This window comes from Sinocyclocheilus grahami, unplaced genomic scaffold (genome assembly GCF_001515645.1).
Source record: "Sinocyclocheilus grahami isolate Dianchi unplaced genomic scaffold, SAMN03320097.WGS_v1.1 scaffold464.1, whole genome shotgun sequence".
NCBI lineage: Eukaryota > Metazoa > Chordata > Actinopteri > Cypriniformes > Cyprinidae > Sinocyclocheilus > Sinocyclocheilus grahami.
In genome coordinates, this window is record NW_015505643.1 from 1,383,139 (window position 1) to 1,399,474 (window position 16,336).

Below are 16,336 nucleotides of genomic sequence, written 5' to 3' on the forward strand. Positions count from 1 at the left end.
GCGTGCTTCGGCTCCTTTTTGTATCCCCCCCCCCCCCCCCCCCCAGAGCACCACAAACGCCACTCAAACAAAAGTCAGCTGCTCTTCAGAATTCCCCTTTATATGATAATGAGTGTGCTAGTCTGGTTCCAAATGGCATAGTTGATGGTGATGATGATAGCAATTGAACCAATCCTCCCCTTTTGTAGCAAGAGGACTATGAATAAATTAAGAGTCTGTTTGGGAAGGGCAACTACAATCAGTCTGACTTTTTCACATTTAACCTTATAAAATCTTCCCAGTCATATGCCATAGATCTTTTGCAGCTCATTGGCATGTTTTGTAATGCCAACCTTGGGCTTGATCACTGCTAATGATCTTATACACACATTAATCTAATTCAGCGTGCTTGCATTTTGTCATATCATCTTTTATCCTCTGTGAGGATTTTGAAATATATTTGCTCATATTCAAAACATTTCCCATCATTTTATTCTCAGGTTCGCAGTAAGCTCAGTGTGAACCTGAGAATAAAATCACCACTTTCTTATTATTGGCTAGAGTTTATGATAATGTCTTAATGTAAGCACACAATACTACAGGACAAAGAGAGCTTTTGAGGTTGACCCATTACTTTTTTTTTTGAAACTGTCAGTTTGTCATCACCTTCTAATGTTACTGTCAGTTACGTTTATCCCTGTTCTCTTATTTCAGTGTCAATTTTTCTGAATAAAAATGTATAAAACCCTTAATGTGACGTAATTTGTGTAGATCTATATTTTGAAGTACACAACTTTTACAATCTGAACAGATTTTAAAACACTAGGCATCATATACTAATCAACTAAGTATCACACACTGCCATACTTTAAAGTCGTTCGGAACACAAAATACATATGCACTTTGTTGATAGGAGACACATGGCAAATGAAAATGTTACAATTATTTTTGTTTTTTAGCTCAAGACTGATTCTGTGCAACTAAATTGGGGCAAAACTGGGCAAAATTGTGTAGTGTGTATTCCAGCTTTTAGTGGAGATGATTAAGTGTCTTGCACATTGATTCAGTAGCATCATAGAATTAAAAGAAATGTGGATCATAAAAACATTACATGAAAAAAAAATACATTTTATTCCTAAAAAATATTAATATAATATTAATAAAAGCAGTAACAATGCAAACATCTGGGAAATCTATAAGCCTGCTTCAAATATTTGTTACATGCTGGTTTTTCTTACATTTTCTAATTTTATTTTTTTTTTCCATTTGACTCATTGCTATTAAAACTTCGACAGGAAGATGGCCTTCAAATATAAAGCCATTGGCTTCACAGGAAATTAAGTTTGACCAGTTTACTGGTTTCTCAGCAAAAGAGCCCATTTAACCACAAAAACAGGCCCAAAACATGTTATCTGTGGTGATAATAATAATAATAGCATCAGGAGGACCTAGTGAAATCATGTATTGGACAAAGCAAACGAGCCAGTGTTCATAAATCCTGAGTAAGTATAACTCATTTTTGTTCACATCTGGACACTTTAATGAAAGTCCATGGCAAATATTACAAAACCATCCCTAAAGCTTTTCTAGTCAATTGTAAAAACAGCAGAAAAGAGCTAAGAAGATGCAGTGCAAGTCTGTTCCTCTGTATTTCTGATTTGACAGACGGACAGATCCTGTAGGGCAAGTTCACTGATCTCCTGTAACAGGACATAGAGGTTTGGTGTTTTGCTCTGTCTGAACTGCTTCTCCTCCCTGCTCAGTTTGGACTTCCTCCCCCTCTCTTCCTCCGCCTGGAGGGAGGCCTTTTCTGCCCAGCGCACCACCTCCTGAACCAGCTCAGACCGACCGCGACCAGCTGGCTGTGACTCGGGTTGCACAGCGCAATGGGGCTTGTTGCTGATAAGCTCCAGACACAAGCTGTCGGCATGGCAACGAGACGGTTCTACAGAGATACGAACCTGCAAAGGAAGACGGGCATGAAAGGAAGGAGGAAAACATGATGTCAGAGGATGTAACAGACACATATCTATGACGGTCCAAATAAAGGTGCCACAAACAATGTGATTTTTGCTGTTTGCTGAGAATGTACTAACTGTAACGTGGTCAAAGAGGTCAAATATATGAGTTCCAGTGCTGGTACAGGTGCTGATCCTGTCAGGGTATCTCTGCAATATCCCAGCCTTCCACTCGCACCTTCCATCTCCATCGACACTGACCACCTGACCCTCTCGATTCTTAAGGTACACAGCTCCCTTCAAACCATACCTGTGTGAATAGACAAGTGTTACAGCAGCTCGAAATCAAACATCGTGTCCACATTATATGCAGGAGCTATTTTTGGTGTACAGTTCATTCAAAAGTTTGGGGTCAGTAAGACTTTTCTGTTTGAAAGAAATTAATCTTTTTTTAATTAATTCCCTTTTTTATTCAGCATGAACTTAATCTTTTAACTAGGGATGCACGATATATCGGCCACCATATCGGTATCGGCCAATAAATGCTCATTTTTTCTGTTATCGGTATCGGCCTGATAAGAAAATTTGGCCGATATCTTAAAGCCGATAAATAATGCGTTATTTCCTTCAGAGACACTTCAGATGCGCGCTGTTCGTTTGCAGCCTTTTGTGCAATTGTACGTTGTAATATTGTGTTTATTTGATGTATATCTGATTTATCTCATATAGAATGCGTTTGGTTAAGTTAAAAGAGCGCTTCAGTTTACCGGTGATTGTCTTTAGCTCAGCGCACGCAGCTCAAACAGCAGTGCACAACATTAATAACTATGATTGGGAATGTTGTGTATATAACATTCTAATGAGAACATTATTATAATAAAATGTTGTGCATTCTTTGGGTTTAGTTGCTGTGTTTCAGTGCGTTGTTATGGGAAGAGCGCATCCACAACAGGATCACACATTCTGACTATAGCATGCAATAACTGCGTCATTTGTCATTTCATATATAAGTTGTAATATTATGTTTATGTTGTATTAATATTAATCTCAGGATGCATTTCCTTGAGTTAAATAAGCTGCCAGCAAAACGCTTCAGTTTACCGTGTTCATTCAGCTCTTCAGCTTCAGCACGCGCAGCTCAACGGCTGCTATTTAAAACAGTGGTATTAATTTGTTACTTTTTCAAAATCATTGATATATTATTAATAACAACAACCACTTGTATTGTTCTCTTATTATTTTCATCAACAGTATGGTTTAGTAATTAAAATCATTTAATTATTGTCCGTGCAGAGGCTATTCCGTTTTATTGATCTGTGGCGCATTCATTTTGATTCTTTACACGTGTAATGATGTCCAGTGACTTGTTTGCATTATTTATGCATTATTTTATTTATTTGTAAGACTTTTTTATGACTAAATTTGGTAATGGGAGAGTAAAAATATTTTTAAAACGTACACCGTTCAAACTAGGCTGCTTATGTTGAAGTGTTTGGGATGTGGCTTTTAATGATTTGACCTTTTTTGTAATCAGGCTCTCAAAAAGTATATAACAATTCGGATATAGATTTATCGGCCAACATATCGGTTATCGGCTTTCAAAAATAAAGAATAATCGGTTATCGGTATCGGCCAAAATGTTCATATCGGTGCATCCCTACTTTTAACTTACAAAACATTGTGCTTTCTATTTCAAATAAATGTTCTTTTTAACTTTCTATTCATCAAAGACAGACAGCACAATTGTTTTCAACACTGGTAATAATAAGAAATGCTTCTTTAGAACCAAATCAGCATATCAGAATGATTTCTGAAGGATCATATGACACTGAAGACTGGAGTAATGATGCTGAAAATTCTACTTTCCACAGAAATGCATTACATTTTAAAGTGTATTAAAATAGAAAATATTTTAAATTTATACCTCACTCTTTTAATGTATTTTTGATCAAATAAAAGCAGCCTTGGTGAACATAAGAGTATGCATAGTAGTGTACACTTTTCTTAATTTTTTTGTGTTTAAGTGACGTGACATGTGGCCAAGTATGGAGACCCATACTTAGAATTAGTGCTCTGCATTCAACCCATCCAAAGTGCACACACACAGCAGTGAACACACACCCGGAGCAGTGGGCAACCATTTTTGAGCAGTTGGGGGTTCGGTGCCTTGCTCAAGGGCACCTCAGTCGTGGTATTGAAGGTGGAAGAGAGTGCTGTATATTCACTCCCCCCCCACCTACAGTCCCTGCTGGTACGAGAGTCGAACCCGCAACCTTTGGGTTACGAGTCCGATTCTCTAACCATTAGGCCACGACTTCCCCCTTTAAAAATGTAACATTTTCTTTGGTCCAAACACTAAGTAATATTCCATAAGCAGGTCATTACTGTGGTACGAAGGCCAGAAAACCATTAGTTCGGACAGCATAGATCACAGCATCAGCCACACAGCGCTCATCTGTGTGTGAGTCTTTGTCTCGGAAGTAGAGGCACTGGAAGAGCTCCGTGGACTGCTTCTGTGCATGCTGTGCTGCCTGTCACACAAACAGAGAGTGCAGGAAGTGTTGGGGTAATTTCCCAGACAATCATGTTACTGCAGGTTTACTATGTAAGGATAAAAGAAACTAGAATACTTTGATCTCCTGAGAGGCAAACAATGCACTGGCATCTTCAGGACACCCCACAGAGGGGTGGTGGCCACTGGATACCTTCCTTGGGCCAGGTGCGCGGACCTTACAACTACAATGAAATACTGATACAAAAGCTAATGGCCCCCACTTACTCTGTTTTTATTGTTGATATGTTGAGCTAGTTCCTCAAGTTCTTTGTTACTAGCGAAGGGTTTGCTTAGTGATCCTTCCTCCTCCAGCTGAATAGCAGCCATGAGCAGCCGGTGAACTAATACATCAGCATAGCGTCTGATTGGAGAGGTAAAGTGAGTGTATCGATCCAGAGCAAGACCTGAAAATGACATAAACAGCCAGACCTGATTCATGCTTTCATCCTTTTCTTAGTTCTAGCGAGCAAATTGATCAAAATGCCACTATGTCTATGGCGGTTTTAAGTCATGGTAGAATGTTTATTCATACTATACTGTAATAATGAGATTACAAATGATCTGTAATGATGACAGAATGAAAGGCATGTACCATAGTGATAATACTGTTCTTCTGGGCATGCTCCTGTAGAGAAGTAAAGGGCATTAGACATTGCCTGGGTGGCCATCATTCTCATTAACTTGTTCACCAGGGGGTCCTGAGGATCCACAGCTCGTTCCAGAGAATCAGCCAGAGCTCTGTTTGACCTAGTTTAAGCAATGCAGACACATATAATTATACATGCATGTATGCAATCTATCTCTGACTATACTGATTATATTATGATTCGATTATATACACAATCTATCTTTATTTAGATAAATAATACTGTTCAAATGTTCGGAGTTTTGGGGGGTACTTTTATTCAGCAAGAATGAATTAAACTAATCAAAACTAAAAGTGAATGCATTTAAAATGTTACTATACATTTAGTTTTCAAATAAATGCTATTCTTTTGAACCTTCTGTTCATCAAAGAATCCTGAAAAAAAAAATTTCACAAAAATATTAACTGTTTTCAACACTGATAATAATAATAAGAAGAAATGTTTCTTGAGCACCAAATCAGCATATTAGAACATATTCAGACAGTTATTTAAAGCTGCAGTCCGTAACTTTTGGCGCTCTAGCGGTTAATAAACAGAACTGTGTGCATCTTGCAGAAGAACATTGTAGCCGGAGCTACTTCTCTCTGTTTATGTCTATGGCGAATCACGCAGGTACTGGGCTACTCCGCAGCGGTACCTACCCGAACCAGTCTAAATAGTCAGAATATAAACACTTATTATAGGTGTACCATAGTGATTCAGGACAAGCCAAAATCACGGTTTGGAAAATGGATTCATGGTGTAATCGCTTATTATATACATTTTGAACACAAAAAAGTTACGGACTGCAGCTTTAACAATATTACTGTTTGTACTCTATTTTTGATCAAATAATACAGCCTTGGTAACTTATTTCAAGAACATGTTACCCCAACTTTTGTAAATTATTGTTTATCTAGTATCAATACTGAAGCCACGGGCCTTGGCACAGCCGATGAGGTGATTAACTAATTATGGTTAATTATTCATATTTCCCATGAGCTGATTAGCTACAAAGAACTCCTGTTTGGGTGGTGGGTGATGACGCAGAAGAGCTTGGTGTGGAAAGCTCTCCTGTATCTTGCGTGCCACCCAGTGGTTGGCATAGATCATACACTCTGCCACAGTCTCATGAACTTCCAGAGGCTGTTTGGGCACAAGGGCTGTAATGTTCTTCTCCTCATCCAGCTGAGCCCTCACCTCCACCCCCTCCAACTCCAGAGCACCACCTTTATCTCTCTGTGCACGGAGATGTCTGGCCACCCTCGTCAAGAGTCTCTAGGGCCTGCAAGAGTTCAGCCCGTTTCTGGTCCCGCTGAGAACCCTTGAGCCGGCTTAGCTCAGGTACCTCAATCTCCTCGCCATTCAGCAGACTCTGGGCCAGCTCATAGTGAAGCTGATAGGAGGAGCGGATTAGAGTGCGACCGTACCAAACCGTACACACATCCAGAGTCTCAGCATCCAGCTCCCACAGCACACTCATGGCATATCTGCAACATATTACAGAGCGATTCCCTGTTATTTTCTATCGAAGTCAGATTCCAGCAGCATATTAGGTCACTTTTTAAGTCTCAAAAAGCAGGGAAAGGTTTGTGTGTTACTCACCGGTCCACTCCTCCAAGGAGGGAGCACAGATCAGCACTCAGCACTGCTGGCAGCATGTCGTACCTGCGGTCAGCCAGGTAGCAAGTGGTTGCCCTGGGTTTAGAAAAGAGAGATGCAACTTATTTATTAATGTATGCACAAATCCACATTCATCACAGAAATGTGATAATAAACATACACTAGCGTTCAATCGTTTGGGGTCAGTAAACTTTTATTAAGCAAGGACACATTAAACTGATCAAAAGTGACAGTAGAAACATTTACAATGTTACAAAAGATTCATATTTCACATAAATGTTGTTCTTTTGAACCTTCTATTCACCAAAGTGTCCTAAAAAAGTATCATGATTTCCACAAAGATATCAAGCAGCCTAACTGCTTTCAAAATTGATAAGAAGAAATGAGAAACGTTTCTTAAGCTCCAATTCAGCATTTTAGGATGATTTCTGAATTATCACATGGCACTGAAAACTGGAGTAATGGAGTAAAAATAAATGACATTTTCAAATGTATTAAAATACAAAACAGTTATTTTACATTGTAATATCATTTCACTATATGTCTTTCCTGTACTACTGGTCAAATAAACAGTCTTGAGCATAAGAGACTCAAAAACATTTTTTTAAAAATCTTTCAAACCCCTCAAATTTTGAACTTTAGTGTATGAACCATCATTATTCTTCATTATTAAGTGTACCATCAAAATAGGAGATTAACCAACTAAATAAACACATCATAATAAATACGCTAAACAATAATATACTCTATTAATCCACCACTATATTTTGAATAACTGGCAAATTTCCATACCTTGACCGTGCCTCTAGATCTGTAAGAGAGCCCTCCCTGGACAGCCAGCTCTAACCGTTTCCCACCAGGCAGAGTCCGCACAGTCAAGGTATCATCCACATCCTCACAGCCCTTGGGATCGATACTGAAAACCAGGTGTGTGTCTCTCAGGTCCCACCGAGAGGACACCTCACTGGTGTCCATCTGCCATGGGTTCTCCTCTGTGTTAACTGGCATCTCACGCAACTAAACAAACATACAAAAACACTGATTTTTATAGTAATACACCTTGTACCTTTTTGAAGGCTTCACTTTTGGGGATTCCCTCTTCTCATAAGGCAAAATAACAATTTAAACATTTGAAATGACTCAAATCAGATGCAGACACTATATGACCCCACCTGTGCCTCTGAGAATGTTGGAACATGGATGCAGTTCTCCACCAGGATGGTCTGAATCTCAGTCTCCAGCTCGCCTGCTTTCCCCAGCACCCTCACACAGTGGCCAGTGGGGTAAACAGAAGTACTTTCCCACGAATCCAGACGCACAATCACTCTTCGATCCTACAGAGAAGCATGCCATGAAAGATTTCATATATTCATATTTAATATATTTTAAAATTAGCTTTATCATATAATATGATAATATAATAACCATTAACAACAGTTGTGCTGCATTTTGTGGAAAACGTGATGCACTTTTTCAGGATTAAAAAGTTCAAAAGAAATGCATTTATTTAAAAAATGTTTTGTAACATTATAAATATATTTACTGTCACTTTTGATCAATTTAGCGCATGATTGCTGAATAAAAGTAATTATTTGTAGTTCTTCAGCCAGTCTACTGAAGGTTTGAGTACTTACAAAGGGTGTCAACAATATTGTAAACATTACACTTGCTGCAAAAAAAGATCTGCTCATCTAGACTATTGGAAACCATAAGGCATTTAAAATGCTGAATTATATCTCCACCTGCAGAGCCTCAGCCTGCTGTGTGCTGATATGGATTTTAGGGATGCGGTAGTCCCATGGAATAACCAGAATCTTTTGTGAATTTCGACTCTGTGACTGCACCTCCTCAAGAGGAGGAAAAGTCACAACGTAGTCTCTCCAGTTCCTCTGCAGAATACCCACCACCCTGCCTACAGGAAAGAGAGGAGAGAGTAAAAAAACAACCACAACTTGTACAGCCATCTACAGTGAGGTTCAAAAACCTGCTCCCACACTGAAACTTTGGAAATGTTGTCATTCGAAACCAAACTTTTTCAATAAAATTTTCACTCAACACAAAATATCATTTGTAATAATAATTAAAAACAATTATAATATAGATAGATAGATAACACTAAATAAAAGCATTTTCAACAGTGGTTCTCAGACTTTTGGACACCAGTGTATGTGTAAATCCATTTATCTGTCTGCATCCTGTGTATCAGTCAATCTTCACATTGTGCTCAGAATGTTCTAGACCAATTGTAATCATCATGTACCCATGATTACCTGAGGGCATAGGCTGACTCTGTGTGTCCTCCAGTGGCAACAGCCCTATGACAACAACGTCTCCATGCACCGCCCGGTTACGATGCTTTGCTCCATTGATCAGCACATCACTATTTAGCTCTAAAACACATGATCACACAGGCAGTATCAAAGGTAAAATACCAGAACACCATCAGTATCAATAAGAGCTTTAGTAATCAGAAAAATTATTTGAACGACTGATACAAGTATGTTGGTAACAACCTGTATTTTTGCTGGCTGAACCCTCGTAACGGACAAAGGCTTCAAGCTGTGCTCGATGTTTGTTCACACTGAGGATGCCCTTTAAGGGAAAGGAGTGGGTTGGAATGTAGTCTCCATAAGCCAATACCGAGAAAGAGATCTAGTTTAAACAGAAGTGTGGGGCACTTACCTGGATGTACCTGCCAGATTTTATACCAGCCTCCAACACCTCTGCAGGCAGGTGTTCAGTGTACACTTTCTCCACTCCTTCACTCTCTCGCTCTTGAAGGGTCTGAGCAATGGAGTCGTACAGATCATGGGTGGCCTGCAGGTCTGGCCAGAACCTTAACAGGTACTCCTACAATAGAGTTCACTGGTGTTACCAAGGGAAAAGTATGTTGTCTCAACAACATACTAAACCAAGCTGTTCATTGTTTTTTTTAAGTTAAACATTTGTATGGATTATGTCTAATCTGAATCCAAAAATATATTGATAATTCAACACTACAGATTCACAGGAAATAAAATAAAATAATATACCTTAGTTGAGATGACATACACTCCACTGTTTAAGGCACTAAATTCTGAAATAGCATCACTATCTTCTGTAATCATGACCACTGGCTGGAGTCCAGCTAGATAATTATAGTACCAAACTGCTGCATTATACACATTTCTGTAACAGAATCAACATCATGTTCACACATTAAAATTACTTTCCCGTGAGTTATTTTTTTCCCCTGCAGCTCAGGTCTTGCTTCTAATACTATGAAGTGTCTATGTGATCACTGAAGCAACTCTCTCACTTCTCAATAAAGTTTACTTGCTTTAAAAAAATATTGTTCACTAAAAAGTCAGAGTGCACGACATTCTTTTCACGTCAGAGGTTGATTCAAAATGAATATTCTATTAGACTATAGCCAGGGTTTTCAAAGTGTGGGGCACACCAGAGCATGTCAAGGAAGCCGTGCAGAGTGGTAAAAAAAATTTTTTTTTAATAATATTTTCAATCAAAACAATAAAATAAAAAAATACATGAAAAAAAAACTAAAAGAAGTAGTTTTTTGGACAAGGGACATAGTTATGTTTCCCACAGTGTCAGTACCACAAGCATGCTCAGGGTTGTGGAGGTTGGAGGCTTGCCTGGCCACTTCAGTCCCTGTGCACCCCCACCAGGGCCATCGCTAGAGTGGAGAAAGGTGGTTACAATAATCATCATGGTGTTTTATAATGGATGTTGGCCGAAGAAGGGAGTATGTGACGGTTTAATGATTCTGATTTAGTGCTCTTTTGGCATCTCCCTGTGGCCCTGTTTGGTATCGCAGCTTCATTTGCAATAATTTGTACTAAAAACAAATGTATTTTTTTCCTTGCATGGTTTTTGTTGTTGCACTATTTACATATATTGCAAATTATGACAATTAAAAAGTATTTTTATACTATTGAAAATAAGTAAAAATTAGGGGGGTGGAGGGGGTGGGGAGGCACCATTGTGTATGTTGTGTTAAAAGGGAGGCCCGATGTCTGTGAAAACCCCTGCTCTATAGTCTATTAATACTCTCACTACTCTTTTCTCAAAGTAAACAATGCATAAAAGAAAGTGTAATACTGGACAGTCAGGACCTTGTATGCCATTTGTCCTGAGACTCGCCCTTGTCTCTGGGGCAGTAGCAGTATTGCTGAAACTCATTGGCAAACAGCACACAATCATGGCGAGGGTCCTTCAGTAAAGCGCGCAGTCTGTTATATTGCCTGTGCAAGACGAAACAAAATGCAACTATGAAAGCAACCTGTAGAACTGTCCCTTCCAATTTTCCTGAAGGAATTTTCCTATTTTATTCACACACAGTACTAGGAGTAAGTGGCTCAAAAATGATATTTGAGGGGTTGACCTGCGTCCACGGGTGTGCTGAACAGTCTGGTAGGCTGTCTGGGTCAGCACAATCCCCTGCAGCTGCCTGAACTCCAGTATCTCCAGGAAATCCCGAACCACTCCCACATCGGGAACCACATAGTGTGTCACATCACCAGACAGCACCTTCCCGTCTATTGGAGCACAAACGGTCAATGCAAACCATTATTATCTTATTAGCTAAACTGGGAACACAATAAGAGAATACCTCAAACAATATTTGCAGGATGAACTACCAAACTACCAAGATTTAGTGACGGATGTTTTAATGACAATAAATACTTTTGTTTGGTACTTCATCCTGCAATTAATGTTTCCATGTTTGAGGAATTCTCTAAGGTAAATTACTGGTCATTACCTAATTAGTAGGGTGAATAAAGGGTTAAGTAGGACAACCTGTAAACTTAGGTTTGTTCCATTACTAAACATCTACATTAAGTTCAACCTAAACTAGTATGAGATGATCCATTCAGAGGGCGTTATACCACATCAAGTCACCAATAATTATGAAACACTAATAAGCCAAATTACAAAGATGTCTGAGTCGATCTACGTTAACAATTCGTAAAGCTATAGCTCAGTACAGAATGTGAAGACCACTGAATTTAAGATTAACTACTGTTAGCTTTGGTATGCTGATCCATTCTCTATAATGATAATAAACCACATATTTCATGGTGTTTTGATGTTTGGCTGGCCCATGTTCTCCTTACCGTTACGACAGTCCGCTTGACAGAGGGAGCTTCCACACGGAACCTGTTCCCTCACATAGTGCTCCCGAACCACACGGACCTTTCTACCCTTTGAGCTGTTCAAATGTAAAACTTTCTCAGTTTTAATCATGACCGGACCTTCCCTAATAAACTACTATTCCTTAGCTAGCCAGGTTCCTCCATTCTTCTTTGCTATGTTCATCAAAATGTGTTTTTTATGTTCGGATGGAATCTACGCTATCTACAGGACTGGAGGACGCAAGCAAGATAACGCTGCTTCGAGTATTCTTAATAATACCTTGATTATACACTAATCAGACACGGAGACAAGCCTTATTTTATCATTTTATTATTTATAATAATCTGGGAACCTACTGCCACGTTTATTCTCTATTTAGTTTAAAGCTTTTGAAAACTAAAAAATCTTCAAATATTATAGGCTCAGAAGAAAGGTATTAGGCCTGTGTCTGAAAATTCAACTAGGCAAAACGCCAATAGATGTTCTCCCAGTTCAGTGACATAATCTTGATCTCCTAGACCAAAACTGTTGTGCATAGTGAAGTTGTGTCATAATGCTGATCAATTCCACCATTTTGCATATATACGGGTTTTGACATGATACAGTAATTGTCATGTAAACAATCTTGTTGAACAATTAGAGAGAAGCAGACATACAATCCAACACTTTGCAGTTCAAACAAAAAGTGCCCAGTATAGAAATATTCTTCTTTCAGATAGTCTAAAACAGTCCAACAAAAGACACTACTAAACATTAAAAAAAAATGTTTTGATTGTTCATTTATGCAAAATTGCCTTATGATTGATTTGGCAAAAATTACAATAATTTCTTAATTACATCCTTTTGTCTTCACATGGGTGCTGCAACATTTAAAAAATGTCTTTGGCATCACAGATTTGTTCTCATTTTGAATGTCCCTGTGGAAAGTTGCTCATCTGGATGTTGTCCCCTTGTAGTCCTGGATTGTAGTAACCAAATCCATCAAACTTCAGGTCGAGTGGCTCACTGTTGTCCAGTCGGAGAACTTTGAAAAGATGAGACAAAACAATGTAAATCAGAGTATCACAGTAAAAAAATGAATCTGTGAAATGTTCATATGCCCTCACATGCATTCAAATGGATCTGGGTTCAAAGTGATGCAAATAATGACAAGTTAGTTTTATATTACCTGGATCAGGTGACATCTCTTCCACCAGTTTTCTGTGTGAGAAGTCTTTTTTGTTTCTTTGATTCAGGATGATAAATGCTCCCAAAGCCAGGACCCCCACTATAATCCCAATGACTAGGACAACAGTCCATGCCTGCCCTTTCTTGCTTTCGGTAACGTCTGAAACATCTGAAGATAAACCTGTAAATACATATTTCATTTTTATTGTAACAACGAAGCAACACTTGACCAAGTTAGCAATTAAAAACTTAATTTTGGGCTGTGTAATATTGTGGTTGCCTTTAACATGGTGTTACTTGCTTAAAAATAGTCATGAATCAAATCAGACCAACACCATCAGAGGTCTTTTTCAATTATTAAAGACCTTTTTTAAAGCCAGTTATTTTCCTCCAATTTATTAGTATACCTCATCAGGTCAAAACCATCCAATATAAATATATAAAAATAATTCTGAATATGCAAATATGACCTCTTCTTTTTAGTTCATAATGCTGTTTGAACACAGATCGATTAGAGTTACATTCACTAAAAAGATCATGGAATTTGTTCTCCAGCAATGTCAGGTGTTCTGTGTCACATTGGTCCACCCCTGACCTTGAAAAGAGCCCTTCCCAATATCTGCAGGGTGAACACCACTCTTATTGTGAGGGAAGGTGAGGTGTCAGTAACTAGACACTCTGGCCCAGAGCAGAGGACAAACAAAGCCTGAAATCCAACCCAGTGTCGAGGAACAGCAGCAAATATGTATTTTATGACTGAATCGAGAAGCCAAGAACGAGGGTTAGCTTGAGGGATGAAATAAAAAGATTTGCGTGATCTTTGTGCTATGGAAATGGGGAGTGAAATAATGCTTATAAAAGGTCGAAACACTATCAGTGTCACAGATTTCGAGTGAGCATTCAATTTCAGCTAAATATTTTTGGATTATAATTTTATCATGTCCACTGTTCAAAAGTTTGGGGTCTGCCAGATTTTTTATGTTTTTGAAAGAAATCTCTTATACTCACCAAGGCTGCATTTATTTAAACAGCAATACAGTAAGAAATATTAGTATTGTGAAATATTTTTACAATTAACTGTTTTCTATTTTAATATATTTGAAAATGATGGCAAAGCTGAATTTTCGGCATCATTACTCCAGTCTTCAGTGTCACATGATCCTTCAGAAATCATTTTAATATGCTGATTTGGTGCTCAAGAAACATTTTTTTTGTCATTATCAAAGATGAAAACAGTTGTGCTGCTTAAAAAAATGTACTGACCTTAAACTTTTAAACAGTAGGGTACTTGAATAATGAATATCTAATGACAAAACTCCTCAGCCATCCAATTAAATTTAGTCTTTTTGTTATAAACACACTTATTATTAATAACACTTGACTGACGCCAGTTTGTGATTCGAACCTCTTTCAGAATTCCCTCTGGTGTCAGTAGGTTCGGTCTGGTTTGTATCCTCACTGTCTGGGGCAGGAGTCGTGACGTTCTTAGAGACGGCTGGTGGAATTACTGCCGTTGTAGTTCTGTGTACTGGTGGTTCAGTTGGACTCACTGTAGTTTTGTTCTGGATGCTTTCATCTTTTGTTGTGGTGGTCGGACTCTTAGTAGTGCTGTTGGTGGGTACATCATCTGAGGGCAAATATCCAGAACCCGATTCATCATGGCTGCTCTCTGTTGTGGTAGTCTCAGGTTGTGGACTGGTATATGTGTCAATAAGAGTAGATTCATTTGTGTGTTCTGGCTCTGGTGTGGAGGTATCTGTGTCCTGTGTCAGTGTTTCATTGGATTCTGCTGATGTATCTGAGAGCTCAGAACTTGAATTAAGTGCAATCATAGGAGGTGGTGTTGTTGTAGCAATGGGACCCTCAGAACTAGCTTCCTCTGTGTCAGCAACAGACTGCTCAGGCATCAGATCCAACTTTGTGGAATTCTGCTCTCCTCCTCCACTATAATTAAATGTGCCAAATGGTTGTCCTTCATTTTCTGTACCGCTCTCTGGGTTGGCTTGTGCATCTACATTGCTTTGTATGTCTTCCTTACTTTCTCCTGTTGGTTTAGCAGTTATTTCCTCACTATGTGGTTGTTTTCCTTTGTCGCCTGTAGTCCCATTATTTCTTTCCCAATCCTCAGGTATCTGGGTGGACGCTTGTCGGAACGTCTGAAGTATCAAGAAGAGTGCAAGTGTGATGCCCAGAGGCAATTTCATGTTTGGTTCCTCTACCTGTCAAAATAAGACATGTTACCTGTGTGTGGAGTGTGCTTATCACAGAAAATCTAAACAATGCCAACAGAGGAAAAAGGGCTAAAAAAAATTCTGCTATTTTAAATGTAACATAAGTTCTATTACATACATAGACATCCTTGTTATAAATGTTGGCATCAATCAAAAGATAAATTAATCAACATTTGTGTGAAGCAAAACCTATGATGTCTCTCTCTACAAAATGAAAGTGTTCTTCAGTCTTTATTTCTCAGAAACCTCTGTTTAGCAGCCCTTTGTTCCACTCCCATGAGTCCTTTTCACTGAAGTGAATCTAAGCCCTCTTGATGCAACTGTAATGTACACCATTCAACCATGTCACGACATTGCAATAGCAGGAGGTGAGCATACAATATTCCGTATTCTGTGTATTGTATACAATGTACACACCCAAACTATATTTAGATGCACGCTTTGAGTGAAATGATGACAAAACAGAACACAAATAACAAAGCAACGTTCATACAAATACTTGTATAAATACTTAAATAAAATGATGATTTGATGAGACATAGATGTGACATGAGGATGTCAGTAATTGGTATCTACAGTATATTTTATTTTGATGTTGAACAGATGCACCCACACTTAACATGACTAACTGAGTAACTATTTCCATTGTATCGCCACTTCACAGTTAATCCTGTTTGGCCCGTTTATCTGCTATCATCTAATATTGAAGGCCACCAACAGAACTACAATTAAACAGTAATAATGTTACAGAAATGAAAGTGTTTCAGGGAGTAAAAAGTACTTGGGCTCCACATTAATGTCCTGTTTTTGTATTTAGTTCATAGAACATTTAATCTGGCATGTCATAACTGAATCAGATACTGATTTCTAGTGGTGTAGTTATTTTTATTATTTACAAATATTTATCATAATTTTACAAATAATTTTTATAACATTGTTGTTCTTTATTTTACGGTCAATTTATGAATTACATATTTGTCAGTTATTATTATTATTATTATAGTTTATGTCTGCTGGTATAATTCTGAGGCAACTTGAAGTCAATATGAAAATTCACCAATT

The 16,336-nt window shown here is 38.3% G+C and overlaps 2 protein-coding genes across 3 annotated transcripts in view; both read right to left on the reverse strand.

The window, feature by feature from the left end:
* Positions 1 to 1,495: 1,495 nt before the first annotated feature.
* Positions 1,496 to 12,151, reverse strand: LOC107553096 (DIS3-like exonuclease 1). Its single transcript, XM_016235213.1, is given in 20 exon segments — positions 1,496 to 1,940; positions 2,076 to 2,247; positions 4,323 to 4,468; positions 4,717 to 4,895; positions 5,084 to 5,238; positions 6,034 to 6,085; positions 6,134 to 6,389; positions 6,391 to 6,607; positions 6,723 to 6,815; positions 7,533 to 7,571; positions 7,573 to 7,757; positions 7,913 to 8,074; positions 8,483 to 8,652; positions 9,011 to 9,130; positions 9,254 to 9,332; positions 9,423 to 9,590; positions 9,773 to 9,908; positions 10,856 to 10,984; positions 11,125 to 11,278; positions 11,858 to 12,151. Coding segments are annotated over 20 exon segments (3,087 nt in total). The 5' UTR covers positions 11,988 to 12,151; the 3' UTR covers positions 1,496 to 1,595.
* Positions 12,152 to 12,678: 527 nt separating this feature from the next.
* The window catches only part of LOC107553102 (mucin-15-like), an 8,381-nt gene continuing 4,723 nt past the window's right edge, over positions 12,679 to 16,336 (reverse strand). The window contains exons 1-4 of one of the 2 annotated variants that reach the window (XM_016235225.1): positions 15,521 to 15,542; positions 14,449 to 15,262; positions 13,045 to 13,224; positions 12,679 to 12,900 (exon numbers count right to left, since the gene is read on the reverse strand). In XM_016235225.1, the coding sequence (XP_016090711.1) occupies positions 12,779 to 12,900; positions 13,045 to 13,224; positions 14,449 to 15,247 (1,101 nt within the window). In that variant the 5' untranslated portion in view covers positions 15,248 to 15,262; positions 15,521 to 15,542 and the 3' untranslated portion in view covers positions 12,679 to 12,778. Of the gene's footprint in view, positions 12,901 to 13,044; positions 13,225 to 14,448; positions 15,263 to 15,520; positions 15,543 to 16,336 lie in introns of those variants that run through there. The other variant, XM_016235224.1, reaches the window with a different exon arrangement.